General features: G+C 41.3%; 2 protein-coding genes across 3 annotated transcripts; one reads left to right on the top strand and one right to left on the bottom strand.

Moving 5' to 3' along the window:
• Window positions 1-362: 362 nt before the first annotated feature.
• On the top strand, window positions 363-7,432 carry LOC128454376 (uncharacterized oxidoreductase ZK1290.5). Its single transcript, XM_053437763.1, has 7 exons — window positions 363-583; window positions 1,527-1,775; window positions 1,870-1,971; window positions 2,191-2,282; window positions 2,388-2,570; window positions 3,039-3,098; window positions 3,201-7,432. Exons 1-7 carry the CDS (start codon window positions 508-510, stop codon window positions 3,294-3,296), a joined length of 858 nt encoding a protein of 285 aa, XP_053293738.1. The 5' UTR covers window positions 363-507; the 3' UTR covers window positions 3,297-7,432.
• On the bottom strand, window positions 3,949-18,954 carry rc3h1b (ring finger and CCCH-type domains 1b). Of its 2 annotated transcripts, none has more exons than XM_053437755.1 (20): window positions 18,787-18,954; window positions 17,142-17,569; window positions 15,648-15,768; window positions 14,877-15,116; window positions 14,567-14,742; window positions 13,636-13,836; window positions 13,311-13,443; window positions 12,950-13,068; window positions 12,738-12,850; window positions 12,349-12,594; window positions 11,558-11,766; window positions 11,002-11,411; window positions 10,707-10,865; window positions 10,403-10,558; window positions 9,814-10,036; window positions 9,180-9,273; window positions 8,969-9,065; window positions 8,253-8,471; window positions 7,939-8,039; window positions 3,949-7,822 (listed from the first exon to the last, which is right to left on the bottom strand). In XM_053437755.1, exons 2-20 carry the CDS (start codon window positions 17,370-17,372, stop codon window positions 7,666-7,668), a joined length of 3,405 nt encoding a protein of 1,134 aa, XP_053293730.1. In that variant the 5' UTR covers window positions 17,373-17,569; window positions 18,787-18,954; the 3' UTR covers window positions 3,949-7,665. The 2 variants fall into 2 exon arrangements, with proteins under 2 accessions (XP_053293730.1, XP_053293731.1); XM_053437756.1 differs by having other exon boundaries at window positions 9,180-9,270.
• Between the last annotated feature and the right edge of the window lie 256 nt (window positions 18,955-19,210).

Raw genomic sequence — 19,210 nt, 5'->3', positions numbered from 1 at the left:
TATATAGCAACATTTTAATTTGTTGTCATAGTTTGCTTGTGAAACTAATTTATCTTAACTACCTCTTGTTGGAAAGCGCTGCAGAGGGCAATCGCTGTGTAGAAATTGTAGCTATAAATGGCAGTCAATGGTAATTCTGTACTTGAGTCTCTGATCATTTTTGTAAAACTAAAAAAGTAATTACTAAATAAACAGTTCCCCATCGAGTAGACGTCTTTGTGTTCACAGAGGTCACCAAGCTTCAGTTTCCAAAATCCTAAACCCCACAGTCTGTACCAGAGGATTTGCGTGAGGTGAGACAAAGAGTGACACAGAGCTAGCAGGCAAGCAGGTTTGGAGGAGTGGATTGCTTGCGGTTTAAGATATTTAGTTCACTGGAAGACATGTCCAAACAGGAAATTCCTGTGCCAGGTACAACAAGCAATCCCTGAGCAGAGCTGGTTCTGCAGGTTCTGAATTTTTTGGTTATTCTGTCAGTTTAATTATATCTCCTCAGTTGAAGAAGACATGTCTTTTGCAGAAGGTTGGACTGGTCCCGCGGTCAAACTCTCTAATGGGGTCCGAATGCCAATACTTGGAGTCGGTAAGAATCAGTTTAGTATTTTCAAAACATTCGATTTGTTGACATAGAATGTTCAAAAAGAAAAGTGGGTGTAGCATGACACGTATACTACATGGTTTTATTTCTTGGATTTACATACCGTATATCCTCTAATATAGGCCCGGGCCTTTATTTGACTCAAGTGCATCGCGACCCAGGCCTTTATTGGAAGGAGGCCAGAATTAGAGGCAGGCCTCTATTTCTATTTGAGCAAAATAGACTACCAGTAGAATTAATAAAAACGAGATTTTGTGTCTATTTGAACCTATAAAATACTAGGTTCATTTATTGAAAAAGTAGGCTACAGGTACCATATACACACACCTCTGCTGCATTTGTTTCCATTAGGACACATTTTGTTGTAACGCATCCTGCAGAGCTGATAATGTCGTAGTCTACTCTAGTACATTCTGAACGGATTGAATGACATGTTTGTTTGCAAGGCAGAGGATTCAACAAGCTTTGACGCTAGCGCTATGCGGCTATAGCGCTAGCTAATAGCCCCGGCCACTATTAGAGACCGGCTTTTATTTACCTCCGCCGATAGCGAGCCCGGCCAATGTTAGAGACCCGGCCGCTAATGGAATACAGGCCACTATTAGAGGATTTACGGTATTTCCCATTGAAGAAGGAAGCACTGATACATCTAAAAACCCCAAAAGTCTAAGCATTGGATTTGAGAAGTGGTCTGAAGGGACATGAGAAAAAGTTGTATTACTTTTACTTTATAATTAAAACAATCAGAGTTTCCGCTGCCTAATATTTCCTTTAGAATTGATCTGAACTGAACAGTTTTGGTGGAATCATCTGTATTTTTGATTTAACCGGGTGCATGTTCCAGTGACATTTCTTTGGATTGTGCCACATACTCCAACAATGGGTGTTAAAAAAAACAAACACATTTTGTCTTTTTCCTGGATCAAAGGCACATCTCAAGTTGGAGGTTTCTCTCAAGATGCTGTTCTGTTTGCGCTGCGTGATTGTGGCGTACGCCTCGTTGACACATCGAAGTACAATGGCTTTGAGGTGCAGCTGGCCGAGGCCATCCGAGATAGTGGGGTGCCCCGAAGTTATCTGTGGCTCACCAACAAACTCTGGCCATTGGACTATGGATATGAAACTGCCAAGACGGCCTTTCACAAATCCTGCTCTCAGATGGGGGTAGAGTATCTTGGTATGGATTAAAGGAATTCATCCTCCACAACCCTTACAATCCATCACCTTCTATTTGTTGTCGAAATCCGATGAAATCATTTGATTTATTTCAGACCTCTACATGTTGCACTGGCCAGGTTCGATGCAGCCTGGTCGCTCGAACAGAGAACTAAGAGCTGAGGCATGGAGAGCTTTGGAAGAGCTTTATGAAGAAGGTAAAGCATGTGATGCGAAGGCGAAACCTGAAAGGGCTTAATCAATAGTGAAGCCCACAAGAGGCAGGGCCATGTACAAAGTAGAATTTGCAGTAGTTCATTTATTTACTAGGGTTGGTTCAAATGTCTATTGGTATTTTCTTGAGATTCAACGGTAATATTAATCTACGAAATTACAAGGTCAGAGTGACACACCTCTATTTCTCTCTGCCCCTGCAGGATTGTGTCGCTCTATCGGGGTGAGTAACTTTATGATTCACCATTTGGACCAATTAAAGGAGGACTGCGCTATCGTGCCACATCTTAACCAAGTAAGTTTTCCACAAAGTTCAGTGCAAGAAAAGCTCTGAACCGGGAGGAGATATATGTCTCAAACATACCTGATATTATTATAAACACGATTGACACGCCATTAGGTGGAGTATCATCCGTTCCAGCAGCCCAATGAGCTGATCGAGTACTGTCGTCATGAGGGCATCGCATTTCAGGGCTACTGCCCACTGGCTAAGGGTCAAGTCCTGAGCAGTCCTACCATTATCCAGGTGGCACAAAAGTACAGACGCACACCTGCTCAGATCTGCATCCGCTGGAGTGTTCAGGTAATAGGAATGATAAACCTTTAGAACTGTATTAGAAAAAGAAAACTGTGCCACTAATATCAAGGTTTACATGTGTATATATATATATTTATTTATATATATAGAGGCGGTGGACTAGTGGCAGAAACTTGGACTATGGGCAGAAAAGGTCTCTGGTTCGTCTCTGGTTCGACTCCACGGAGAAAGAACAAAAAGACGAACCTGGATGATCTGTCCAAAAATCCAAGAGGATTCTCCCTACCCTGTCTAGTGCCCCAGAGCAAGGCACCTTACTCCCCCAACATCTGCTCCCCGGGCGCCGTACATGGTCGCTCACTGCTCTGTGTGTCCTGCACCAGATGGGTCAAAAGCAGAGGTTAAATTTCCCTACCTGCATGAGTGTGCCTGTGCATGTCTGTGCATGTGTTTGGGACTAATAAATGCATCTTAATCTTAATCTTAATAAATATATATATGTATTCTTCATAGAATGGAGCCATTACTATACCAAAGTCAACCAAAAAGGAACATGTGGCTGAAAACTTTCAGGTGAGTTGTTAAAACATTGAAAAACTTGGAATAACGTTCTAATGTTTTTTATTATTTTAACACCATCTCTCCCTTTTTATCCTGCTCTTCACACTGTTTTAGGTGCTTGATTTCCAGCTGGATGAGGAAGACATGTTGGTTATAAACAAGATGCATGATGGGAGACATGTGTCATGGGATCCAGGAGATGTGGAGTAACACAAGGCACATTTGGGAGTTATAAGCTTCTCTCTGTCACAATTGACAATTACTGAATTCAAATTTAATAAAATAATTGAATGAATCAAAACGTTACATCGGGACACCATGTTGTTTTGGCAGCTCAAATCAAAGAAGATTGTATATTTATATAGTGTAGTATGTATTTTTTCACTTTTATCAAATAAGAAAATAATAATTCTGACCCAAATAATATGTGAATGTTTCTGGGCAACACTGATGCTAAGCAATTCATAATTACATAGGTAATACTGAGTATCAGTTGTTATGTCTCCATTTATGCGTATTGACTTTGAGTTGGATGGGAACATTTACCACTCACTCTTATCTGTATGATGAATACAAAGCGAATAGCAGCCGTTGGTTAGCTTGGCTTTGCACAAAGAGTGAAAATGTTTGGTTGCTCTTCCTTAAAGTTGTCAAATTCTGACAAAAAAGTAAGCAGACATTGAGTCAACCAGTTTGTGAGGTCAAGAAGAAACTGACAAAGTTCTTGATGTGAATCATTGAAAGAGAGTTAAGTGACTGAGTAACTTTTGTGAACTCATCCACTGAGGATCAGAAAGTTTCTCAGCTTGAGCAAAGTTGCTTTTTAACTGGAACTGTCAAAATAAAACCAGGACACAAACACTCAGAGTTAGCAATATCATTTAATCTTTCCCCCTCAGCTTAGAATCACTGTTGTACATAAGTTACACTTGTTTTCTCAATTTCACAGGTTCATTTTTTTTCTCTTCAAACTTCCAGTTTGACCTCCCTCTTGTATCAAACAAAAAAAGCAGATTGTATTATACAAAAATGCAAACCAATTTTCACACAGTGAATTCTCTTACAAAGTCATAAAATGGCGTAATAATGGCTACATCCACATTGGAGGAAGATAATTCTAGACATTCCTTAATGGAGTATAATATACATATAAAAACTTATTTTTTCTTGCTGAAATCTAACCTGTACCTTAATTTAAGAGATATTTTACACGGGAGTAATCATATAAAAAAGCCATTTGCGAATTTCCCCCCAGAAAGTCAGGGAATAAAATGTGAGCCTCAAACAGCAGTAACAGAGTTCAATGGTCAAAGGTGGGAGTGGAGGGATTAACTGGTGGTGTAAATTTGGGGGCGAGTGGGAGCAGTTCCCCTCACAGACAAAAACACAGCAGGTTGAAATTAAACCTTTTTTTCTTCTTCTACCTAATATAAACGAAACCACCCCATAAGTCAAAATATGTCAGTTCTGCAAAGCTAAAGGTGTCTCAGGCTCTCACAGACCTGCACTAACCCATCAGGTAGAGTCGACAATGTGATAGTTTTGGTTGACTTGTACTGTAAGAGCGATTGAGAAACAACATATTGAATTAACACCAATAAATGTTGCCAATTCATTGCTAACCCCCATTTCTCTCCTTTAACGAGTCATTATATTAAGTTTATGACAGCTGAGTTAAGCTCGGCTGCCGATTTTGTGAGAAAAGCTGTCAGGAAGGGAAAAAAAAACGATTGTGTAACTGTCGCTCAGACACTCCTGTATCTCCCACGCATTTGACTACACCTCTGGGCAGATGATGCATTCAAGACTGTAAGACTTGCAGGTAGGTAAATTCACTCAACTATTACAGGAAGAAAAAAGAGAAAACTACAAACCCTGCTTGGTCGACAGCATTTCCTTAAAAAATTAACATAATTAACACTTTTTTTTCAAACCTTTAGAGATTTGCAATATTTGCATTGATGGCGTTTTGTTAATGTCTACAAAAAGGGGGGAGCGGCTAGAGTCCATTTACGTGACTCTGAATAATGCCAATTCAGTGTAAATTTTGAAGTCATCTCATGCTCCTGAAGCAAAAAAGATAGGGGAGCATTACAAGAGGATTTAAGGCCAACCTTTCATGAGACTTCCTGAATATCCTTGAGGGGTTGGGAGGAGGGGGGTGTGGGAAAATGAACCCCAACACTTTTTAATACCTCAACACTATCACCCAGTACAGCACACTTTGAAGGGTGGAAAAAACGTAAGTCAGGGTACATTTTCTACAATACAATCTAGCACACACAAAACTTCTCCATAAATTTTCCAAAGTTACAGAATTTTTGTCTTCTTTGGAAGCATAGTCTATAAAGAACATCTTTGTTTGAACACAAACGATTAAGTGAAAACATCAATGCGCACAGAAGTCCTTCGTCTGGGAAAGGATAAAGTCTGTGTTGGCAGCCAGTGGACAGAAAATAAATCAAATAAAACAAAAAAAAAACTTTTTGCTGATTCTAAGTAGAGATCATTTAATATAAATGCTGAGCGAGTAGAATAAGAGGTGGCACGTTAATAGTGCTTTAGTATATTAATGTACGTATACATACTCATATGTATAAGTGAGCTGTGTACCTAAACAATAAATGTAGCAAGAAAAACCAGAGGCTTGAAGTGTGGTTGGTAATCTAAAACAAAAACAGACAGCTGCTATCAATGCGCTACTGGAAGAGATGCTCCTCAAGAAAACCAGATGAGGACGACGGGCACAAAGGGATTTGTGTCTTTATTGAATTGATGACTGATCAGGAATTTGTCAGTTTCTCTGTACCCCTCGTCCGGCCGCATCGGAGGCCCAACGTTAAAAATAGAACTACTTGACCCAGAGCATCTCCTCCATCCTTACAACCGTTCAAGCACAAAGGCTCTTTTGCTCTCATCAGAGCTGTAAAAATCAGTCATGCTCATTGTTTACAGAAGGCAGAGAGCTCCGTGTTGAGCATCAGCGGTAAACAATTTGCATGATGTGGAAAGAGGAATAATCTTCTGAATGGTGGTGACGTTGACAGCAAATTTTGAAGAGACAAAAGTGTTTATGTGAGCGTGATTATTGTGCTAGCCAATAAAGATGCTTAAATATATTTAATAAAATATCAATAATTAAATCTTAGGTTCATTTTGTTTACCCCTCAGTAACCAACGACCATTATCTAGTATCCTCAGCTGTAAACATAATTATATGTATACTGTGCAGCTAAAAACACTACAACAGTATATTTTAACAGTATAATTGATCATTCAGGACAGAGAGGGACGTTCAGCCAGTTGAGCTATTGTTGCCTTCACTAGTTAAAGCTTCACCCACCAAAATCATAACAACGCAAAGCATGAAAAAATATAACAAAACTCAACAAAAGACAAAAGGGAAGGCAACTTCATAGAAGTTAGGAGAACAAATGACAAGATAATCCCAATGGGGAGGCCTTTTGTGTGGCTAGATGAGATGCTCTGAGGAGGGAAAAGAAAAATCGTAATTTATTTACCCCTGACGTTATAAAGTCAAGATTACACTCATTCACCTGACTCCTGAAGCAGAAAGACTTACTCCACCCCTTCTCCTCAAATAAAGACAAAAACTTATCTGAGCATGCTGTGAAATATTACATAACACAAACAGCCAAGACTGAATGCAGTCCGTCGGAGCAACAGGAGAAAGGTGTTGTAACTAACACATCAAGTCAGACTGTAACCAAAAGAAGCACTGGTTGATTTCCATCATAGAAAACTTGTGGAAAGCTTGTTATCAAAAAGGACTTGTTGCAATCTTTAAAACAGAATGCTTTGATTAAATATAGAATATACTGCCTTCAAGTATGAAACAGACGTATGATGTGTTGATAGATGCACTAATAAAAAAAAATATATATACTTCTGTGGCCAAAGGTGAGAATTAGAAACACCTTGCATCTCCATTTACGGTGAATACTGGTTGAACGTCATACTGCTTCCCCTCCTCAGAGCATCCGGATCAGAGCCACCACGTTTTTTTTACGATTCTGGGGGTGAGCACCAGGCGACATACATCTGCTGTTTTTTTACAAAACCTTCACACATCATGAGACTGTGAGAAGAGAAGTTCCTCATAGATCATGGTATGTGATGGTGCTTGTTGATTTTCTCCTCTGAGTCTAACCGTTTATTTACACGTTTGCTGGGACAACAAAACAAAAATCTTAATGTGGGGACGATCCATCAAAAACTTGACAACATTGTTGTGTTGAAATAGGTCTGAAGTTACGATAATATTGTCAACATCACCACCATTTTCCCTTTCAGGTTTATCTATTGCGAGCCTTGTTAATCTAAAATCCCAGTACAAAAAAAAGAAAAAACAAACACACGAGAAATGTTATCATATGCCCTGGTTTCCAGGCAAGGAAAGTCATTAAAAAAAAGCTCATTCACAGAACAAAAAGAAAGAAAATTCATATCACGGCAGATACTGCTCATCTTCTAAATAGAATGGGTGTATGTGTGCCTGTGCATGCTTTTCAATCGAGCATTTTGAGTGTGTGCATGTGTGTGTGTGCATGTGTACTGTCTAAGAACAGGAATGGACGACGCCATTCTTCTGCATCTCTGAACCTGTGGAACCTGGGTCCGAGCACAGGCTCAGACCCGACGTCTTGTTGGTCAGTGAAAGCATGGAGCCGCCTACTGCACTTTCTTGCAGACTGCTTGAGCCGTTCGACACCTCGCTGAGAGGGGGACAAAGGACCACAGTGAAAAGTGGAACGACGCTAGGCTAATTCATGGAATACACGTATATTAAGGAACTATAAACATATTTATTTTCAAGTGTGTGCACACTCACCCAAGAGCCAGGGACATTTCTTCCAGAGTCTTGTGCTCTGGTTGTCCATTCTCTGTAGGTTTCATCTTGTACTGCTGAACATCATGGGCCACCTGGTTTTCCTGATTTGGAAATACACAAAACATGCTTAGTTGCAATTATTGTAGCAAGTATATGCACTTTTTTAAAGTATCTACATGGTGATTTAATAATTTATTTGTATATTGTATACTGCCTGAAGATTAAGATATAAGACATTACAGAACATCCATTTCCCCTTAGAACAACTTCACTCTGCATGCATGTTTGGACTGTACGGTTCCCCCTCTCCTTACCATAGCCATCTCTCGGGTCCTTTTGCCGATCTCTCTCTCCACTTGGTGGAGCTCCATGCTTAGCTGTTCACTGGAGATAGCTGTTCCAGCTGCTCCCCCTGCTGGCCACTTGGCCTGTTGCTGCTGCGCTGCCGCTGCAGACTGGCTCTGGCAGGGCTGTACAGACTGACCTGCCAATGCACTGGCCTCCCTCTGCAGCAATAAAGAGTTACTGGCAGCCTATGACAGGGAAATTAAATGAATGAGTATGCAATCAAAAAACTTCTCGCAGTAGAAGAAATAAAGAATATATATATTTTAGTATTAAGTAATCAGTGAGTCAGTAAACACATTTTATATTGACTTAGCTGCATGACACTAAATGCATTTATTCTTGGCCACAATTATCAATGTTAAATAATAACATGTCTACAAATCAATCAATATCAAGTCATTTCCTCTGGAAGTCTTATTTAAATGAATTTAGGTATATAAAAAAAAAGGAAGTGTAAAATGTATCCTATTTATCAGCCCCGTAACAAATTGTGATGCATGTTACCAAGTTTTAAGATGTTATTTTTTAAGATGTTACGTTGCAATGATCAGACAAAACTGCCTAACTGCACAGGAATTGAATGAAATAGGTAAATTAATTATAAAATGTCAACATCATAAAGGGACAGAGTTCTTTATTTCGCACACCTTTGCAGGTTCTGTTAGTTAGAGAGCATACACACCTCCATGTTGTGCATCTGGGTCTTTTGGTTGATCTGCTGGTTGACCTGCTGCAGCTCGATTTGTAACTGCTCTCTGTCTGCGGCTGCCATTGGCATGCTGTGAGGGGAACATACATATAATCTTAGACCATCTGAGACCACAAAAACCACATAAATAATCAAATACTACTACTAAAAAGATGAGAAAAGACAAAACGAATTTAGGCCTCACCGCTCACTGAAGTGTCCCTGAGAGGAGGAGGCAGTCTGGTGGGAGGGGTAAGAAGCTCCACCCCATCCTGCATGGCTTCCATACGAGTATTCTGCTGTTTGCGAGGGGGTAAAACTGGTTGTCAGAAAGGTTTTCAGGACAAACTTAAGTTATTGGCTAACAGTTATTACAGAATTGGTTACTATTCAAAGATATCCAGTTTGATATAAGTACAACAGAAGTGGCTATGCTAGTGGACGTTAGCATTTCCGACGGTCCCTGAATGTTGCTAGTCGGAAGATAATAGCGGACATTTAGGCTTAAAACCTGGTGTAAATGACCTCGATATGAATCGAATTTGAATGTCGAAGCTTTAGGACACTCGTATAACACCACACAAGCACTATGGAGTCATCTACATTTTTTTCTGCTTTCTTTTTTTACATTGTCTTTTTTTACGTCTGAAGATAGTTCACTAATTTCTTTAATTGTGTTAGATTTGGCTGCAACACTGTTTACCAATGTCACAGAAGCATAAATACCCGACTTAGATAAATTACAGATATATTATACAGGTATTGCATTCCTTCTGATGCAGACAGATTGACTGTTTATTGGTCAGGGTTAATAGGTCGTTATGCACATGCTTTCTTACCTGACATGGTCATTTGTTTAGAGTTTGAGTTCTGGGGAGTGGAGGCCATAGCCTGCACAGGGCCCGCGGTCTGGTAGCCCGTCTTCGTGGTGCGGGAGATGGCACCAAAACGTGACACAGTGGGCTGAGGACCAAATGGGATGATGGGGTCATCGTCCTTGACTTCTGCACCCCTCCGAGGAGCCTCTAGCGATGGTTCCCTCAGACCCTTAGCCTCCACGTTCTGATAAAGACAAGAAGACAAATTCATAAAGAGAGAAGAGTTTATGATATGGGGAAATCTGAGGAAGAGGCACATAGACAAGTTCCCTGTGGTTAAACGAACATTGTTTTGCAATAAAACAAAAAGTAATGCCGAAAAAAAGCACTGACGTTGACTGATTTAAGTTGATACAACAATACAAGCTCAAACCTTGTGTTAATTATTACTACCTCAATCCTTAAGTCCGATACTTTACATTATTGCCACGCATTTCAACACTGACTCATTCTCAACAGGATGACTATGTAACCGAGAGTCGAACATTTTCCCACGTATGTCTAGACAGGAAATACTGATTTTGTTATGACTTTAGCCATCTGAACTCACCATTATCTCCATGGTACCAGAAACCATAACATCTTTGGGTTTGGCATCCTTTGTGCCAATGTATGAGCCAATGGTTTCACAAGACCAGGGAGAGTACTGCCCTGCATAGTCAGGCTCTCTGCATTTCCCAATGGTTTTGGAGTTCTCTTCACCATACTGCAGACAAAACATTCAGAGAGAAGGGGCTGTCAATAACATGTACATGCATCCACAGTTGACCAATTCATTTGACTATTCACTACAATGTCACATGCACTTAGTATGTGTACGATATGAACCAGTGTTAAAGACACTGTGTACCAACCTCAGGAGGGTAGTCGCTTGGGAAGGAATGAGAAAGAGCGGGAGAAGCGGCAAACGGTGGAGGGGAGATGACCTTCCTTTCCTCCAGCTGGGATAACAACTCCTGTCGACGTCGGTGCAGATAGTCCAGGCTTGGCTGTTGACCACTATATGATGGTCCCTGATTGAGAGAGCGAGAGTTATTGCTGCTGAACTGCTCACAGTTACCTTAGGTTTACAGTTAAAATATATATTTGCTTTCATTGCTTTGGTTCATCATGCTACTTTTAAAACTCAAACTATCTCATCCTACTCACCCTGACATAAGCCCTCATGGGTGGAGCCTGGGCACCTGGTGGATAATAGCCATCTTGTTGGTATCTATCCCGGGCATTGGGCTCCTGGTGGTAAATTGAATTAGCCTGTCCAGCTGATGGCGGAGGAACATCGTGAGGGGCAGGACTCATCCTGATCAGGTTATCCCTCTGTGATGGGTAAGGCTGTGGGGGAGGTGGTGGACCGGGGTAATGACCATGGCGTCCACGATCATACTGTTGAGGGTGAGGGTAGGAGAAGTTTTGGCCAGAGTGAGGGCCCTGATAGGGGCGCTCTGGGGGGCCATAGCCAGGGTAGGGGTCCTGGTAAGGGGGTCCTGACTCACTAGGGGGAGGGGGGTTACGAATGTAATCCCGAGGAACATATTGTTGTGGTTGCTGGTACGGGTAACCTGAGAGATAAACAGCAGAAGAGTATTAGCATCACTGACTTTTATGATAATGTAAGGGTTAGGGTTAAAAAAATAAATACAGCAAGTTTTCATTTTTCCTAATTACAGGAGCACAATATAAATGATTTATTTTCCTTGACCCTTACCTGTGGGGTACTGCGGAGGGTCATACTGAGAAGCAGTGGGTGGGCGGTTGTCATAGCACATCTCAGGGAGCTGCTGCTGAGGGTATACTGGAGAACCTCTGGGTACCACAGGCATGTGCTTCACCCCAGAAAGGTGGTCTGCTGGCATCCTTTGGTGGGACATGACATGAGGTGGCAGAGGCATACAAGGTTTGGGCCCAGGGTCCATGCTGTGGGAATAAAGAATTTAGGCTCATAACTAAAATAATACACGCTGTGAAAAAAATGACAGGATGCGTTTAACCCTGCCTTGGTTAATACCTTAAACGTAATTCTATTTAATAGCCTTAACCATTTAACTAGTTACAAGAAACACAGTGCCATCACCAGGCAATTGTTATAAAAATCTGCTGGTGTGAAATGATATGCATATGAAAACGTCATTACATAACATTGTTATATAATAATTTACATAATTATTCTTGATATGAGATAGCAATATGATAGGTGTGGAATTTGAGTATCATTTAACATTAAGTGATTAAGAGTTATCATTTTTCATTCTTGCATGGTAATCTATTCTTCTAGTTTTTATCTTTTCTGAGCTAATAACAAACAATATTTTGGTATTGTTAGCATATTCCTGTATGTGTAAGTATTTCATAGTATGTGTTAGTGTGTCCTTTCCAGCATAGAGTTATTTCCATAGGTCTGATAAATGTGAGGCCGAGTGCTTACAGATATTGAACAGTGGCCTGTTGTTCAGCGGCCAGTTAAATGAAAGCAGGGAGAGTATAGAACACTAAACTCACAGATCAGGTGGGGATCCAGGCGCACTGGACATCCCGCCATCCATCTTGATGGGTTTACGCAATAGTTCATATGGGACTGCGTCAGTGCTGCGAGCGATGAGCTGTGGCAAAGAGGGTGCAACGCTGCCATTGGGGAGGGGGGAAGGCTTCCGGGTCACTGCTACATCGAGAGGGAGGCCATCATCTGACATGAGCCCTCCTGGGCCCGGGAGGCGTGTGGCCAGACGTTTGTTCATCTTACGATACCTGATAAGTGTAAGAGACAGTAGAGTTTATTAGAGATGCTGTTGTGTTTTCGGATGCAGGACAAAGGGGACAATGGTTTAAACTATACTGTTCAACAGAATTTAAACTTTAAATAAAGATTTATGTCGATATTTGTCACTCACTTCTCCAGTTCTTCCTGAGAGTGGGCAAAGGTGCAGCTGGCTCCACGGGGACAGCCTCCTTTCTGCTTCATGTCACGACACATGTATGTCTTGTACTTGCTGTGCTGAGGAGGCTAAAAACAGACGGTATCAATGAAACAGAGAACACCAAGTGTTTTTGAAATATAACAATTTATTTACCAGCTATTCTCACGTTCAAGTGGAAAACTGACCTGTTGAGGATCAGCTCCTTTCTTGCTGTGGTTCTGGATGAAGTCCACCAGGCCATGGACCACTGTCTTTACTGCTACCAACCCCTTGTCAAGCTGCTCCCATGTAGGAGGGGGGGCATCTGTGGAAAGAAATTATGATATAAGGACGTATATAGCTATGAATATTTCAAACTACGCTATTTAAATAGATAAACCTAAATAAACTGATGTCAAGGGATGCCAACCACCTCCCTTGACCTCATTACCAGATACCACCTGGTATTTGAATTTGAACACAATTGCACATGGCAGCAAAAAGTTGCATTAAATTAAACATTTTGTCACCTTAAACCAAGTATTCGGAAGTCAACTAGTTCCTTACCAGGACTGGGGTCGATGTTGGCCAGTAGTTCCAGGTGGGGTCGCAGCCTGTTGAGATTGGCTGGGTCACCAGTCCTCTGCAGCGCAATCGTCAGCTCCTGGACACTTTGAGCAAAAGATCCAGGTGTCTGCAGCTGCGCCAGATGAAGAGCGATGGAGAGTTTGTGTTTTAGTAGGATAAGGGCTGTGAGAATTGATGTATATTATGTAGGAATCTCCCTTTCTATATAGAATTGTTGATCACATACTCAATTTTTTCAATCAAAAGTAGTTATATGAAAGCAAACATGCTATAAAAACAAACACATTTACCCTGTCTTACTCACCTTATCTATAATAGATTGCATGTGTGACTTGTGAGACTGATCTCCATATAATAGAGAGGACCACTGGTCAGGTGCGATGCGCAGCCCTCCTTCCATGGCAATCTGAACAATCTGAGAGTCGTGCTCGCGCCGCAGAGCCTCGTAAGTACGGAACTCCTCTTTAAGCTGCATCAGGGAGGAATCTTCATCGCGTTTGGTCACCTAGGTAGCCATAGGCAGAGATGTTAGTTGCTACTTAATTTTTTTATGTTTTGTACAAGTTTTTTTTAATGAGCTGTAGGCTTAGTTCTGAATTTAAAAGTCCATGTTAGTTTTAGGTATTTTAAGCAAACCATACAGTTTTTCCTCAAAGCAATATTATATTGTACAATATTGATATTGTAATTGCAGTCAAGACCAAGAATTTTTTATGTCAAAATTAAGTAAACTGAAACTTTTAACCAGCTAAAATTAAGATTCAATGATTTGTCCAAGAGACTTAATTCAAACTTCTGCATTATGTGCTGTGCATTGTTATTACCAGTATGATCCAAATTTGGCCATTACTGATGTACTCAAAGCGTCCTGACAATGGTTTGTCTTAAGTAAAACAATCAAATGTACCTGATTGGACTGGAGACTTTCAGTGAGACTAAATCTCCATCTGTTGTAAAAATGTCCCACTATTGTGAGATGCTGCTACATCATGTTACACTACAGCCTTCGGCAGTTTGTTTCATATGGCTTTCAACAATAAAGAGTTATTTAATATCTTAATGTTAAGTTATCTCCACTCAGTGGTCCACCTTAAGGGGACTCTTCAGGTTTGTGGTTATCTATAGACACTTTAATATTGGAGCAACAGTGTCCATTGTGAAGAAGCAATGCATGACCTACACAATTTCTCATGAAAATAACAGAGATTGCTTCGGGTTCTCCGCAGCAGACATACCTTGAAGCAGGAGGCCCTGTAGAGGAGTTGCACCACATGCCCTATGCTAGTTTTAGAGGCCTGTGGGAAGCGTGGTTCAAGCCTCTGGACTACAAAGAGAACTAACACCTTTCTGGACAGAGCTGAACCATCCTCTAAAGCAAGAAGAACCAACTTCAGAGCTTCCTCTTGCATTGCTGGGAGGGAAGAAAAACAGAAAAATCATGAGTTACTGTTGCCTGTCAAAAAGAGCCAGAGTCCAGTGTTCACTGCCGACATGTGGAATAGGTCTGGGCTCAATTAGTTTGGCAGGTTACGGAAAACATTTTACCTGGGCCAAGAAACTGACATCCCCGTGCACGGACAGCGGCCCACAGGTTGGAGGAGAGCTGCTGTGGATTCTGGTGCTGCAAGATGAGTTCGGTGACAGTTCGCTCACCAAGAGAGCGGGCAGCTCTCATGGCTCTGACACGGCCCTCCTCTTCCACCAGTTGGCAGTGGACCAGAGTAACCAGTTTCCTCTGCATGGGTCGACTTAAGATGCTCTGGGCTGTGCTGCTCAGGCCCACACCTGGTGAGAGATAGGACCACAGGTAAAACCAAGGAAATAAATACGGAAACAATGTCCTTCATATTATGTCATAAATACATGAACAGCAGAATAACATATTATATATATAGTATACTATTTTGTATACCTCTGACCAAAGACAAAGCCAATCAAGTGATTTATCGTCTTTGTTTTTAAGAGGTGTCACGTTAAAAAACTTGTTTACAAGAAAAGTACACTTAAAGATGTGTGACATCATATTCGTAATGATGGTCAGAGTGGAAATCACTGAAGTTTTTTTAGTAGCTTTAGTTTCCTTTTTTCCAGCAAGTGATTAACATACAGAAAAAAACTAGCTTGCATGTCATTTTTTTAAAAAGGAACACGGCCATGTTCATTAACAGTTTACTGGCAACAGGGTTGTTACATCTGAAACCAATTGAACACCAACGCTACTGGGGACTTGCTATGGAACACAGCAGTGGATCATAACAACAAGGAAGAAGACACTATGTTTGTAACCGGCAAGTAATTGTATTTGTGTAGTTATACCTCTGGTGTTGCTGAGGGGTTTGAGATAAAGGGCCAGCTCCTCCACACACTGCCTGGCCTCCTCATAATGCTGCGAGTCCTCTGGACTGGTAATCAAGGCAACTGGTTGAGCCTTAGGAACCTGCAGCAGAACCCAGCAGGGGAAACCATTAGGACAACTACGGGCAAAATCGAAAACATTTATGTTCCCATTCACCATTAGCATTTTTTATGTCCCGGCTTCTGTCATTTACACATGCCTAAGATACTATTTCTATACTTTCGATACTATGTGTTTTTTCTGTTATGACAATACTGCAGAAAAATATTTATTTCCCCTGGACCATATATACATTACACTCAAGAGCTAGAAAATCTGATTGACATAAGAACCATCATATTATACTGAAAGCTTATGTTCCATTCTCTGAATATTGTCCATGCTTGGACAATTACAACTGTTCAACAACTGCACCTATCCTGGTTAACAATGTATAAAAAAAAAAACATTTAACATATAGCACAGATGAAGGAATTGATGAACATCATATTATTTCACACTTTGTAGCAGGAAGTAATTTTTTTATGCATGGCAAATTCCAATCCAATTAACCAGCTGAAAACAGCATGGGGAGAGCGTGGCCTAGGGGATAGAGCGGGTGCTCTGCAACAAGAAGGTTGCCGGTTCGAATCCCACTCTATCCCATCTGCATGCCTAAGTGTCCTTGGCAAGATACTGAACCCCTAAATGGCCCCTCATAAATGCTGAGTGTTCTAAAAATGTAAGTTGCTTTGGATAAAAGCGTCAGCTAAATGACATGTATTGTAAAAACAAGTGCCAGATTCAAGATCATTTATGATGAAACTGTAGCTCTGAAGTCTGAATTAAGTATGATAATTGAACACAGAAGTCTGAATTAAGTATGATAATTGAGGTTATTTTCATGAATGAATGAATGCTTTAAACGGTGATAGAGAACTGTCGATACAGGTCCTATCTTCATCAGAGCATAACTTGATTGGACATTGTAAGCTACTAACGTGTATAAGCACAAATATACAAGTCACAACTTTATCTGACAAACTGCACTAAGTATCCATTATTATGTTGTAAATGCCGGGAAACTAAAAGCAAACAAACACCAGTAGCTGAGCCTCACCCTGTTGGTGACACACTGACTTAAAAAACATATAGCTTCATTAACTACAAGCAGGAAATCTACAGATTTTATGTCATTGCTCAATAGTGCATGTTACAAAAGGAATCTACAAGCTATGTGCTCATCATGTTAAAAGCCAATGTGAAACACTCAAATAAAATCCATAGAAAGCGACTACTGAGACCATCGTATCGTCAAGATAGGCATGGTATCTTAAAAGTATTCCATTACACAAACATGCCCATAAGCTATTATCCTTAATGATGAGTTTGCATCAACAAAGGCTCTGCGGACATGTTTTCAACTGAGATCTGTCATAAACACGTGTACTAATACACAGAAGCACATGACTTACCTGGCCTCCAACCAGTTGCAACAGGGCTGTGTTGACAGGCAGCTGCTCGATGTCTGTGCTGATGGCTGTCTGGTCAAAGGGACAGGCCTTACGGTGCAGCTTGTTCAGGCACATCTTGCAGACAGTGTGTCCACAACCCAAGCTGATGGGCCGACGAACAGTCTCCTCAAATGTCTGCGTGCAGATCGGGCACAGCAGGAACTCCGTCCATTGTGGTGCTTGCACTGGCATGGTTGTATGTTGATGGGGCAAGTGAGTGTGTAAATATAATTAAGCTTTTACACAGAGGAAAAAATATAATAATAATAATATATATGTATATATATATATGGAAGATTCCACTGGAATCAAGATTTTTTCTTCCGAACTCAATCGTTCTTAAATGTCCTCACACATAGTGGTTTTTGGATCACATTGCGTGATGAATACTGTGGAGAAAAAAAAGAAGACAGCATTAATTAAAATTGTGCAATCCACATTCACCAGTTTAAACAGATTGGCAAGCAAGTCAAAATGCAGCTTTAGAACCAGTTTCCCAGCAGTGAACTGCCTTTGTCTATGGGGCAGTGGGATGGCACCGAGGTTTCTCGTGAAACTGCTGATACTTAACTTCATTTAAAAAACACTCATAATCCAAACTTTATTTGGCTTTGAATATACGGTCAGTCTCAACACAAAGTAAATTAAAAAAGAGAAGCCGGAGGTGACCCGACACATGTTTCTAAAAACACACGGATGAAACAAGCGACGTTGAGGAATCAAAACAACTGATGTGTGGCCTACTCGCAAGAGCTGGGATCCACTATGACTATGGACAAAGGGTCCTGAAGAGGCTAACAACCAAGTACCTCCGCGCTAACGTGATAAGTAGCTAACGTTTGCAACTGGCGTTGGTTTAACATTAAGCTATCACGAAACTATAAATACTTCACCTGTTTGAGGCTAACGCAACAGTGACCGTAATATCGTCTGATTGAACGAGCATCAACGATTTAACAGATGTGAGCTCGGCTAGCATGTAGTTGATAACGTTAGCTTACTTTTAGCAGGCTAGGCTATGGGTGGCTAGTTCACTAGGCTGGCTAGAGAACCTCCGTCGTCTGATAAAACAATACTAGTGTTTGGTGGTGACTTATTCATTAGTCTTAATGTAGCTGAGGTTGTGAATTCACGACACAGCCAAGAAAAGTAGCTCCAGTTTCGTGTGTTGGTCGAGGAAACCATAGCCTGACGTGAAACACCGACACTGGAAAGCGGAGCCGCTTTACTCGCTACGGTGGAATTATGTAACGCTAGCACCCGAAACTACCGAGCAACACAGCTGCCAGGAAAGTGTGTGCATATCCCCCGGGTACATTCATTTCAGCGCTGCGCTTATTAAACACTTATATAAATGGGGTGTTTGGTCACTTTGTGAAATGCAGCGGACACAAATACACATCGGACTGAGCACAGGAAGCTAACGGGCTAGCGGAGAGCCCATACTCCTCCCTGTAGCAACAGTTAGCTCGTTAGCTAGCCGACTACCGTGCTAGCATCAACTAACCCTAGCTATGCGTCATTAACGTAAGTAAAACCCAACACGCGGCCTCTAATGTTTAGTTTCCTCCGGTAAAATCACATCCACACGGACGACGCTACTCACTCATTCCAAAAGACTTGGAAGATTTTCATCCTTTTTCAAAAAACCGCTGCGATATTTTCTTGCCATGTCGACTGTGCAGCTTGGCTGCTGCCGGGGTTTGGGGAGGGTGTCAACTCGACAACAGAGACGCTAGCCGGTTACAGCTAGCTGGGCAAAGTGCGTGTGCGCGCGAGTCCGTGTGTGTGATTGAGTGTGTGTGGACGGCGCCCTCTGCTGTCGTCAAAAGGAGGCACAACTACAAAAGGAAACTGAGCAGCAACATCTGCCGGAGTCTGATCACATCTGGAGACTGTGACAACTGGCAGGCAGAGTATGGTCCCAATTAGGCGGACTGTTCACGAGTACGCGTCCATGTGCGTGCGTGTATTTGTCTGTGTGTGAGAGATAAAGGGAGGGATCAGCTTTATTGACAAAAAAAGCATTG

Source organism: Pleuronectes platessa, chromosome 13 (genome assembly GCF_947347685.1).
Source record: "Pleuronectes platessa chromosome 13, fPlePla1.1, whole genome shotgun sequence".
Classification (NCBI taxonomy): Eukaryota; Metazoa; Chordata; class Actinopteri; order Pleuronectiformes; family Pleuronectidae; genus Pleuronectes; species Pleuronectes platessa.
This window is presented reverse-complemented; position numbering and strand designations above follow the sequence as displayed.

Coding starts and splice junctions, on each gene's coding strand:
- LOC128454376 (XM_053437763.1), top strand. CDS start 508: ATGTCTTTTGCAGAAGGTTGGACTGGTCCCGCGGTCAAACTCTCTAAT. Junction 1,776..1,869: donor GATGGGGGTAGAGTATCTTG/GTATGGATTAAA, acceptor GATTTATTTCAG/ACCTCTACATGTTGCACTGG. Junction 2,283..2,387: donor TCGTGCCACATCTTAACCAA/GTAAGTTTTCCA, acceptor ACACGCCATTAG/GTGGAGTATCATCCGTTCCA.
- rc3h1b (XM_053437755.1), bottom strand. CDS start 17,372: ATGCCAGTGCAAGCACCACAATGGACGGAGTTCCTGCTGTGCCCGATC. Junction 11,767..12,348: donor CCTGGATCCCCACCTGATCT/GTGAGTTTAGTG, acceptor TTATTCCCACAG/CATGGACCCTGGGCCCAAAC. Junction 8,472..8,968: donor CCCAGATGCACAACATGGAG/GTGTGTATGCTC, acceptor TCCCTGTCATAG/GCTGCCAGTAACTCTTTATT.